The sequence below is a fragment of the Pteropus alecto genome, unplaced genomic scaffold (genome assembly GCF_000325575.1).
Source record: "Pteropus alecto unplaced genomic scaffold, ASM32557v1 scaffold21, whole genome shotgun sequence".
NCBI lineage: Eukaryota > Metazoa > Chordata > Mammalia > Chiroptera > Pteropodidae > Pteropus > Pteropus alecto.
Window position 1 is genome coordinate 1,820,496 of NW_006436282.1, and position 10,772 is coordinate 1,831,267.

The 10,772-nt window shown below is 35.6% G+C and overlaps 1 protein-coding gene across 1 annotated transcript; it reads right to left on the reverse strand.

Annotated features, from left to right (window-relative positions):
* Positions 1-235: 235 nt before the first annotated feature.
* Positions 236-9,944, reverse strand: BET1 (Bet1 golgi vesicular membrane trafficking protein). The gene is made up of 4 exons (XM_006911909.3): positions 9,760-9,944; positions 5,396-5,520; positions 3,021-3,077; positions 236-1,400 (listed from the first exon to the last, which is right to left on the reverse strand). Exons 1-4 carry the CDS (start codon positions 9,776-9,778, stop codon positions 1,245-1,247), a joined length of 357 nt encoding a protein of 118 aa, XP_006911971.1. The 5' UTR covers positions 9,779-9,944; the 3' UTR covers positions 236-1,244.
* Between the last annotated feature and the right edge of the window lie 828 nt (positions 9,945-10,772).

Sequence of the window (10,772 nt, forward strand, 5' to 3'; positions counted from 1 at the left end):
GATGAGCAAAAGGAATTGCAAACCCAGCAAAATCAAAGATAACAGATTTATAACTAAAAATATTTAAAAAATTAAAGGCTTTTGAACTTTGTCATGATTTATCTCATTTGTTTGAAACGAGTTCTGAAATCATATAAATATGTTAACTTTTCCTGATTTTGTTCAGAATCTGAGTTTTAAGGATCATTTCTCAGGTTTATGTAAAATAAGTCTTGAATAAAGAAGCAACAGTCACTTAATTCATTAAAAATTTATTTTTGGAGCCCATAAATGGGTAAATTCCAAAACAGCGGCAACACAGAGTATTCAAGAACATTTTAATATTTCTTTCTACTCAACAGTCTTTATTTTCCTTTCTATAAACAAATATACTGGATTAAAACAACAATACTCTTAACCCCAAGTTCAATGCTGAGTACTTTCAATTATCTATTTTGAGCACATAATAAAACAGAGGCAATTAATTTTCTTGAACATTTTATTTCCATTCGGAGCTTAGCAATTACTTTAGCTTGACGTTATTCTGTCACAAATGATAACCAAATGGCCAAAGTAGCTAAAATCATAAAACTATTATAAGCCAAGTTAATAGTATGTATAAAGTTAATATAAAACAATTATACCAGTACACATTTGTTTTGCACCCTACTAGAAATATGCCAAAAGAAAAAGCTTTATTAAAGAATGAGGTCCTTGGGCAAAGGGGAAAGAGGAGTCATATCATCAAAAATTATTAGAAAATTATAGGTAAAAAGAAATCCACCTACAATTTTAACCAAATAAAGGAGGAAAGGGAGTACATCATTAAGGTAGATGGCAGTTCAGGAAATACATGTACCATTCCATCAGAAACTTGTTCACTGCCTCAGGAGCTCAGCCTCAGGAGCTCCAGGCATTCTGTAATTCTGCTGCAAAGTTTCTTTACATGGAACATAAACCTAACATTTATGCTAACAACAGAATGTTATACTACTGTTTAATCTGACAGCAAACAACAGAAAAACAATTGTCAGGGCCAAACTCAATACCCCTGAAAATAGGGGCAAAAATGAATCATTAAAAAACAGTATTCAAAGAGTACTGTATTATCCAATATGATTTATAAAACATGTAAAATTCAGTAATCTTCTATGGAAAAAGCCATAGTATTTGAAAATTAGGAATGTTTTTATACCGATTTTTTACTGAAGTGGTACTCCAAGATATTTAAGTTGGAACAAATTCCAAACTCACACTTACTTGTATCACCTCAGTTTAATAATCCAATAAATGACAAAAAAGACAAACAATGAAAACAGTATCATATAGCACAACAGCTTTGTTTGGCTCCCTCTGGATAAAATCTTCAGTTTTTCCATAGTTTTACCTAGAAACCCAGTTGTAGAATCAAACTGTGAATCCTATGAGGAAAAGTGAAAAACAATATATAATGCTTAGATTCTAATACTCTTCATATGCACATTGAATGAATATATTGTTATCAGAACATTTTTAATGACATTTTTAGTGTTAATTCAGGAGTCTTTATAATTTAGGTAATCAGCCTGATTATTCCATACAAAACAGAGTAATTCTCTCAATGAACAAAAAGCTCTTTCATTAGCCAACAAATATGTCTTTCAGCCCCAAGGTAATTAAAAATACCAATTATGAGGATTAAAAACTCTTAACAATAAAGGTAAGCAGTTTGTCTACTATCATACAGGTTTCTTCCCACATTTTGCTGGGGCATGCTCTCAAAGGACAAATGGTTGGTTGCTTCTCAGTACAGCAATTTGTCCAAAATTTAATATGGTTAGCAGTTAAATGTACCTTTAAAGATCCTTTAGTTTAGATAGCTAACTTTGAAGAACAATAGAGTCTATTAAAAGAGAATATCATGTAGAAGTGGTAAAAATGTGTGTAAAGACTACAAATATGCGTGGGGAAAAACTACCATATTAAAACATAGCTGGAAAAGTCCTAATGATGAGAGGACTAACATGGATTAGAAATATTGTAGTCTAGGTATGGAGTTATAAATATTGCACTTTCATAGAAATCTCAATATCCTGAGAGGTAAAGGCCCTATACAAAAGCCCCGTTGTATAGCTCTGGTTCTATGTAGCTGAAGCACTTTATATATCTGTAGTTCTTCACCAGGGTTATGCATGAGAAGAATCATTTGGAATGCTTTTTTCAAAATACATATACCTAAGCTCTATCCCTTGAAATTCTGAATCAGTATATTTAGAGTAAGAACCAGGCACCAATATTTTCAGAAATTTCTCCACATGACGCTAATTCACAACCTTCACAGGAACATTGCTTTCAATGTCATATTCCTCTTATTATTATTAGATCAGTGCTTTTCTAACCTCTTTGATTTTTTTCCCACTTAGCAGCAGAGCTACCTATCTCCCAAACCCCACCCTGCCATATTCATTTTTAAACAGTACAATTTTAAAAGCATGTGGAGAAACTAGGGAAAGTCTGGAGAAGTGTGACATCCAAAATAAACACAAAGAATGGGAAAAGGCTCTAATGTTGCTGAGATTGTTTGGACTACAGATAAAAGGCTCTGAGATGTTACGATGTTTAAATGTTATTGATTTGTTCAGAAGTGATCCTTAGGACATCAAGCAAAAGAAATTGGCTTTTATTAGGTGCAAGATATTTGGTTGATTGGATGTAAAGTGCTTTTTGATTACTTGGTAGTCTATATCCATTGAGATCTCTTAAGAACACTCAAAATCATCAATTGCTCTGAGTCTTTAACAGTGTTTCTAAACACAGGATTAAAGATACATTGGCTTTCACCTCCTCCTCCTACTTATATGTGTTAGGCAAGATGAAGAATGTAAAAATATGGCAAAAATAAACCTTGTAGTTATTTCAAACCAATTAGATATAAATAAATGGAAATCCAGGACTTATGATCTCTAGATCTATTTCAAAATAGATGAAAATTAAAATATTCCTGATTAACACTAAATTTGAGAATATTAGATCAAATTTCTTAAACTTAAAATCCCACTTACCATTTCAGCTAATAATTTATTTTGACTTTTAACTTCATGGCCTATCTCAATGGAAAGCTATAAAGAAAGCATATACATTATTACTCATATAAAGGTAGTTAAGTGTTATAAAGCAAAAACAACGCCATTTTAAACGTATATATTTTCTCAAATAAAACTGTATTCTAGAAATATAAAATTTACTCTTTTCTTTTGATAATTTCCACCAAAATTAATGGAAAATATTTTTAGAATTTCTACTCCTTCCCAATGAGGATATTGTTTCCCTGCTCTTCATTCTGATTTTATCTTAATATTCAATTATATCTTTCAATTTTGGTACATACTTCTGATTCTCTTGTCCTTGCATGCTTTTCTCAATTCTTATAGCATTTACTCAGCAGCATTTATCTTTATATTGCCTTCTTTAAATGTTAAAAGGTATATACAAGACCTGTATTATCAATTCCAATCCAAATATTGAAATGTGATATAACTTTGAATATATACCTATACTGAGTATTTCTTTCAATTCTAAAAGTATTTTTTTCTTTAAAATATACTAAATTAGAAAAAATTTTACAAGTTAGGCTATCCACATTCCAAAGCTATGCAGAAAAGAGGCTAAGCCCAAAAGAAATATTTACTGTGATTATGGCTGCTATTCAAACCAAAACCTATCTAGTACTTTATACGACAAATATATCTAAAAATGAACTCTACTAAAAATCTTGGCAAACCATTGCTAATATTGTTTTCATCTTATTTTGGGTGAAAAGCATATGGGGGTATTGTTGACAAAACCATACTAAAATTATATAGATCATAATCTGAGTTTTCCCCCAAAACTGAACAATTCAGAGATAATAAAGCAACAATAAAGCTTGGTAGTCCAAATCACCTAACTACTGATTACAACTGTCGTTCATGCCAAGGAAAGATGTTTTTAAGGGATAAAAGCTTTCTTCTAACAAGGAGCCTAAATTATCAACATCAGAGTTTTTTAAAAAATTCATTTAATTCCTAATTCCTTCTAAATGTTTTCTAAATTATTAACATTAGATAATATTGTTTAGTTCATAGACAACTCCTTTTGATTAAATATGACTTTGAAAACAATAGTCGTTAAGAATGTAATAATCTCTAGGCTAAATACACTTCTATTTTCCAAGACTAGTGAAATATCAATTAAGTTTTGGTAACATGAGCTTCTACTTAATGCTCTAAAAGTATATAGCATGTTTATTATAATTCATAATCAATCACGTACACTGTTAAAATTATCTTTTTTAAAATTCCTTTTATTTAATACATATTAACTCAATACAACTGATAAGGAATTATACTAGGTGCTGTGTAAAATATAAAAATAAATACAACAGAAAATCCTATGTTCTGGTAAACTTCTTGTACATATAACTAATTCCAATGCAGATCACTATGCAATAAATGCTAAAGTGATAGTACAAATGGTCTGATGTTCAAAAGGAAAGTTACTTATGATGTGGTAACCAGGTAAAGCCTGGAGGAGGGAAGGGGTGTGAAGTGCAGCCTTTTAGATAGGCAAGACTTCAGCTAATGTAGGGAGGGAAAGGACACTTGAGGCAAAGGATAGCATGAGCAAAGATATGGGAGTAGGAAAGTGACAGAGTGCACAGGGCACAGAGAGCACTCTAATTTGTCCAGCAGAAAGCATATATACATTCTGGAAGTGCAGGAGATAAGGCCTGAAAAGCTGTAGACAATCTTTAAAGGACCTATTTGTTCAAGCTACAGAGTATGGACTTCATTTCTTACATCATGGGAGGGCACTGAAGACTTCTTGGAGTGTAGGGTGCAATTTAATAAATACATTAAAAAGATGACTGTGGTGACAGCATGTAGTTCAGAATAGAAGATGTAAAAAAATTATGAGCAGATAGATTAAGAGGCTTTCCCAGTAAAAAACCAGAGGACAGTATTAGAAATAGAAAAGCAAGAATAGAGAGAAACAGTAGAAAGAAGACTCAGTGGTTGGTGTGACAGAAAAGGTAGAAGTGGGAAAAAATGAGATTTGTAGCTTAGGAGACTAGGAGAAAAGGTCAAGAGAAGAGCTGCTTGGGGGTGGAAGATGAACTGTTTGGAGACATAACTATAGACAACATACTATATTTTAGATTTGACCATAAAAACAGCTTAAGTTTTTAAAAACAAACAAATGTACCATATGTTTTCATTGGCCACATTTTCTAACGTACTTGAATGTCTAAATTTTGAGTGTACTTTGACCTCACTGAACTATACTATTTGGGTAACTGAATTCCTTAGGACCATGCCAATACAAGTATGTAGTTTATAAGTATATAATATTTTGCATCTAATATACAAATGTAAAACTATATCTGTTACATACTTACAGATTTTATAGCAGTTACTTTGTTTCTCAGACTTTCAGTGAGTCTCTCGTTTTCTTCTTCGCAGGCACTATACCCACTATTAGCATAGCCATAGTTGCCGTAGTTGCCAGGAGGTACTCCTTCACCTGCAAGGATCAGTCACAAGTACAGCTATAGCAAAAACAAGCCACTTTTGAAACCTTAATAAGAAAAAACCGAAAAAGACCCCTGGAGGGCGTTGCAGACCACGTATGTCTATAATATTCACACTTCAAATGAATTTTAAAAATTAATAATCAAATAGAAATCAGAATAATCCTAATGTCCTCTCTTAAGCAAAGGATATTCATTTCAATACACATTTATTGACTGCTTATTGATTGCCCACAACGCACTAAAATAGACACTGATATATAAGGATATTCAGGACACAGTTCCTGCTCCATAGAACTACAGTTTGAAAAAGATCAAATAGTAACATCAACTCCCCATTGAAGAAGCCTGGCTATGAACGGAAAGGGATAAAGAGGATAATATAGCAGGAGGGAGCTCATGGCAGAGGGAGAGTCCTTTATTGGCATCTTTTAAATAGAAGAGAGCTCAAATAATTTATGGAGAGTATTAGCTGAGAGTTAAGAGAGGAATTCATTCATTCTTCAACAAATATTTGAGAAACTACCATGTGTCAGATCCATTTTCTTTCCAGATGCTATCCTTTGGAGCTTACCTTCTAGGAAATAGCATTGTGAATACAGGATTACACTCTTGGCCACTGCCTAATATAGTGCTTGATATTCATCAGGCAATCAAACAGGTGGAGTGAACCTTGAACAGTGAATACCTAGATAAATGTTGTTGGGAGGATTGAGAGGAAACATAGTTGAGGGTATCACTTAACTTTTAAAAAACAATTGATACCACCAATTTTCTCAGTAAAAGAAGAGAAAAGCCTGCCTCTGAAGAATGGTAATCATTTGAAAAAGACAGTAAAGAAAATAATGGAGGAAACTGACGAGGACTATACAGGATTACGAGGGGGATAAAACAATGCTGGCTGAGGCAATATGTAGTAGTGGTTTCAATCCCCCTGTTTGTGTGAAAGAAGAGTCTAAGTTAGCCCATGAGAAGCTGGATGATTGGCTTACACAGGAGTTGGAGGTTTACAGCACTGGGGCTGCAAAAGGACAGAAACCCAAGAAAGGCTGAGATTACTTGCCAAAAGAGTGGTTAAACGTATGAATTATGTGGTCTAGACTGGACAAGGATTGAAGCAGTTTCAAGAGAGGCCTGAGAATGTGGGGAAAGGGATGATATAGAAACTAGAGGTTTCTCAAGCTCAGAGAGTAGGTGGAGTGATAGTGACAATAAGAGATAGAAAGACAGTTAGGTAGCAGTCAGCGCTGTCACTGAAGGAAGCTCTTTCAAGGCATAACACAAATCTCACTTTCTCTGAAAAGCAAAACTCCCTCTTTTGAATCCTTACGGCTTTGCTGTACGTATCACTAATATCACACTCTAGACCACACCAAGCGCAGAAACTAAATTTGTTTTACTCACAGCTGTATATCCCCAAATGTGCGCGTGTATGCACACAAGCGCAGACATACACACAAAGGCATACTCAATAAATACTTGTAAATGAATAGAATCTGAATTCACTGTTATTCAGTCAATAACAATTTTGAATGTTCCTGCCTTTGTCAAGAATGAAATAATAAGCTTCTCTGAGGGCAAAGACAGTGTCTCATAATTCTATATCCCTTGTACCTAATGAGTACTTTCTATGCAGCAGATGCTGACACAATCTCCACCCCCATAAAAACCACAATAGGTTAAGTATGTTCCAGAGGAAAAAGAGTTGCATTCTTCAACTTTCCCCTCATTGCTGACACAGTATCCATAAAGCTCTCCAAATGTGCGATTATAAAATAACTCAAGTGACTGGCACAATATTTTCTACACTTAATTAAAATAATAATTTAAAAAATAAATTAACATTCCAACAATCAAAGATATTCTACTTTAATAAGGACCAAAATCCTTAAAGAGAAAAATGTCTTATTTTTTGACTAAGGTTATGAATGTACCTCGACAACCACCAAGGAATCTATTTGTAAATTAATGGCTATTTGCTTTATTTTCTTTGTTTTGCTCTTTTGCCTATCTTAATTTTAATTTTAGAGTTCTATACTGTTCCATTTATTAAAAGCAAAATTCTCGTTTTATTGCCCAGCAATCTTACAAATACACATTTCCTCTATTAAGAGTTTTATAATTCCCTTACACTATCTCCCACATCCAATATAAAAAGAAAAAAATCAAATAAAATGCTAAGAGTTGCTATTCCAAACTTAGCTACTTCTTTTTGTCTGAATTATTGTTATGAAAAGTTGTAGGAAAGTTGATGAATGCCAAAGTCATCCATCCTCAGCCTTTGTTCATTTAGACAAATGCTACTTTTGGGGGGTAGTTTCTATTAATAACTGAGCCAAATCATTTAGAGATGCATGTGAAATATGGCAACTTCTTCACATTAGATTCACTATTCATCCCAAGTTTAAAATTCCACACTGATACTTAAAAAAAAAAAAAAGCTAAATTAAAAAATAAAAAGCCCTCATCACATCACACCAATGTAAATGATAGCAACAGACATCTAGATAACCACCTTTCCTCCTAACTACAAGGGAGCTTAAAAGGTAAAGGCTCTATCATAAAAATTCTAATTTAATTAGTCTGAGCTGGGGTCCAGGTATCAATGCCTTAAAAACTCTCCAGGTGATCCTAATATTCAATGGGGGCTGAGAACCACCACTTCTCAAGTCTCTTTCCTGTCATTTATCATGGCACACTGCTACACAAAACATTCAAAGGAGCCAAAGGGCTCCTATTGGTAAGATCCAAATTCCTTGGCCTGGAACTCGAAGATCTCTACAATGTGGTGATTCTGGTTCCACATTTCCCACTTCAACCAAACTGGCTTAATCATAATCTCTTTGACACATCATTCATAATTCTAGTTCTATGACTTTTGGGGGGGGATGTGTGTCATCCTTCCAACTGGAACTTACCTCTCACATACTCTATTACTCAAGCTCTAGTTCAAGTTCCTTATGTCTCCACAAATCCCTAGATATTCACTATCTGAAGAATTTATCTGTTATTTGGATGTATAACTATCACCCTGTACTATAATTTATCTTTGAACATGTTCCTACTCTCGCTTTAGCGAGCACACACAGGGCCACAAAGGACTGTATAACTGGAGCTTACTAAGGTAGGTACACAATAAATGTTTGTTATCATTAGTAATGATACAAAGGAAAAACATTTAGGCATATAAAAGTAAACTTGCTCAAAATTAATTTTTCTCTACGATTTACCTGGCCAACGTCTATGATCCAACAATTCATAAAAACTATGTTTTTCAAAAGCTATTTCTCATATTACCATTTATTAATCAATGTACAAGTCTCGAGTTACTGACAACTTTGACCAACTTTAAACTGACACTTTGAAAACGTTTTTTTTTCCATCTAATCATAATAATTTTAAAAAAGCAACATCTTTTTCCAAATACTTCATATATTTTCTCAGGTATATTGTACGCTGATTTAGAAGTCCTTTTTTTTTTTTTTTTTAACTGTCTCTTAATAAAGAATTTCAGAACCAGAAAATGCTGTTTTAATAGCTCTGCATTATAATGGCCCATTAAAAGTCCTTGTGCCTAACTTATTCCCGCTGCTTGGTGAACCTGCTTCCTAAGCCAAAAGGTCAAGAACAAGATCTAAGTCGTCAAGGATTACCACATTCTACTGCATTAACAGAGGAACAAGACTCAGATATGTTCTGGGTAAAATGGCCTCTGACCCAGATGTTAACACATCACAGCCTTTAACAGTAATGACACGTACATTTACCTTTGTAACTCACTGTTATCAGACTAATATGATTATTATTACTGTTTCGCATGAACGTTCTTCAAATTTCACTTTTGAAGAAACTAATATCCAGGGCCAGCAGAAAAAAAGAAATCGAAGCAAGACTTAGGGAAACGAGCAGTTTCCATAATCACGCTCAATCGATAACACTGAAAACCTTGTCTGCTGATTTGGCACCTGTATATACTCCACCCTCAATCCTCCACTACTTCCTCTAGACCTATCATCCAAACCTGGGACTGAAAGAACCCTGGGACTAAACCAATCCTAGAATCCAGGATACATTATGTGTCCTACTTGGTACCGCCTCCAAAGACCCCTCGATATATCCTTTCTGGCCTAGATTCCAGTGACTTAAAACCGGTCCAATTTCCTCCCGTGTCCCTGCGCCCAGCACAGCCGGTTCCAGGGGCCCCGAACTTCGAATCTCAGCCCTCTTCTTACCCAAGCCTGCACGCCTCATCCTGCCAGAGAAGGGAGGGAAAAGGCGGGCGGAGGGGTGGGTAGAAAGGGGCCAGGGGTAACCGAGACCGCGTCTTCAGGACCAGGATCCGGCGAAACACCAACTTCTTTTCCCTAAGCGCCACGACATCAGTAGAGTCTAAACAACGCGCGGGCTGATGGCGTCACCCGGGCGCTTACGGCGCTCTGCGAGGCGGATTGAATAGCATTCTGGGAAATGTAGTTCGCTGCGGAAGCTGGGAGCGTGGCCGGGGCGTGGCATGAAACCTCCCGGGGCTTCCGGAGTAGGGGCGACTCTACTGCGACTCTACTGGGACTCTGACTCGGGGTTTCGGGTGTCCGACTCTGGATGTTTGCTGCTTGGCTTGCGGCCTCCCTCAGTCCCCGAAGTACCTTGCTCTCAGCCTGTCAGCCCCAAAGTTTAACCTGTAGATTTGCCCTTCCCAGACCATGAGAGGATGGGTGACTTATTTTTCTTGATGCTGCTTCTTACTTCCTTATAACCTTCAGAGTCAGTTAAGGGAACGTCAAAATTTTATCCAAGTATCTGATATCACACATAAGGAAGAGTGTAACCAGTTTGTGCTGAGTCACCCAGTAAAGTTCTCTGTTACTGGATTGCTTGAATTTCTAGCAAGAATCATGTCTATTAGGTGTTAAGGAACCCAAGGACCTCCAAACCACTTATGTTACTGGTTGTGGGGAGTCCTGGAATTCCTGGATCTCGGTTCTTGGCGTCTGGTCGACAAAGAATTGAAGGCAGACGCCCAGAAATTGATTGTATGCAAGCTAGCTTTATTAAAAGCAAAAGTACACTTTTAGAAGAGAGAATAGGCCGACAGGAGCAGTCATCCTTGAAGACAAATTAAGCTCACCCTCAACAGGGAGAGCAAGCTGCCCAAAGTGGTCAACCCCAAAGACTTCTGCCAAGCGAAAATACACCCTCAGATAGGAGAGCGGGCAGGATCAAGGGTTTTGGGGATTTTATACATTAA

Bases quoted from the DNA above. Each gene is read 5' to 3' on its own strand.
- BET1 (XM_006911909.3), bottom strand. The intron at 3,078-5,395 runs GTAAGTATGTAA...CTTTCTTTATAG, and splicing joins AAGTAACTGCTATAAAATCT to CTTTCCATTGAGATAGGCCA. The intron at 1,401-3,020 runs GTAAGTGGGATT...TTTTCCTCATAG, and splicing joins ATAAATTATTAGCTGAAATG to GATTCACAGTTTGATTCTAC.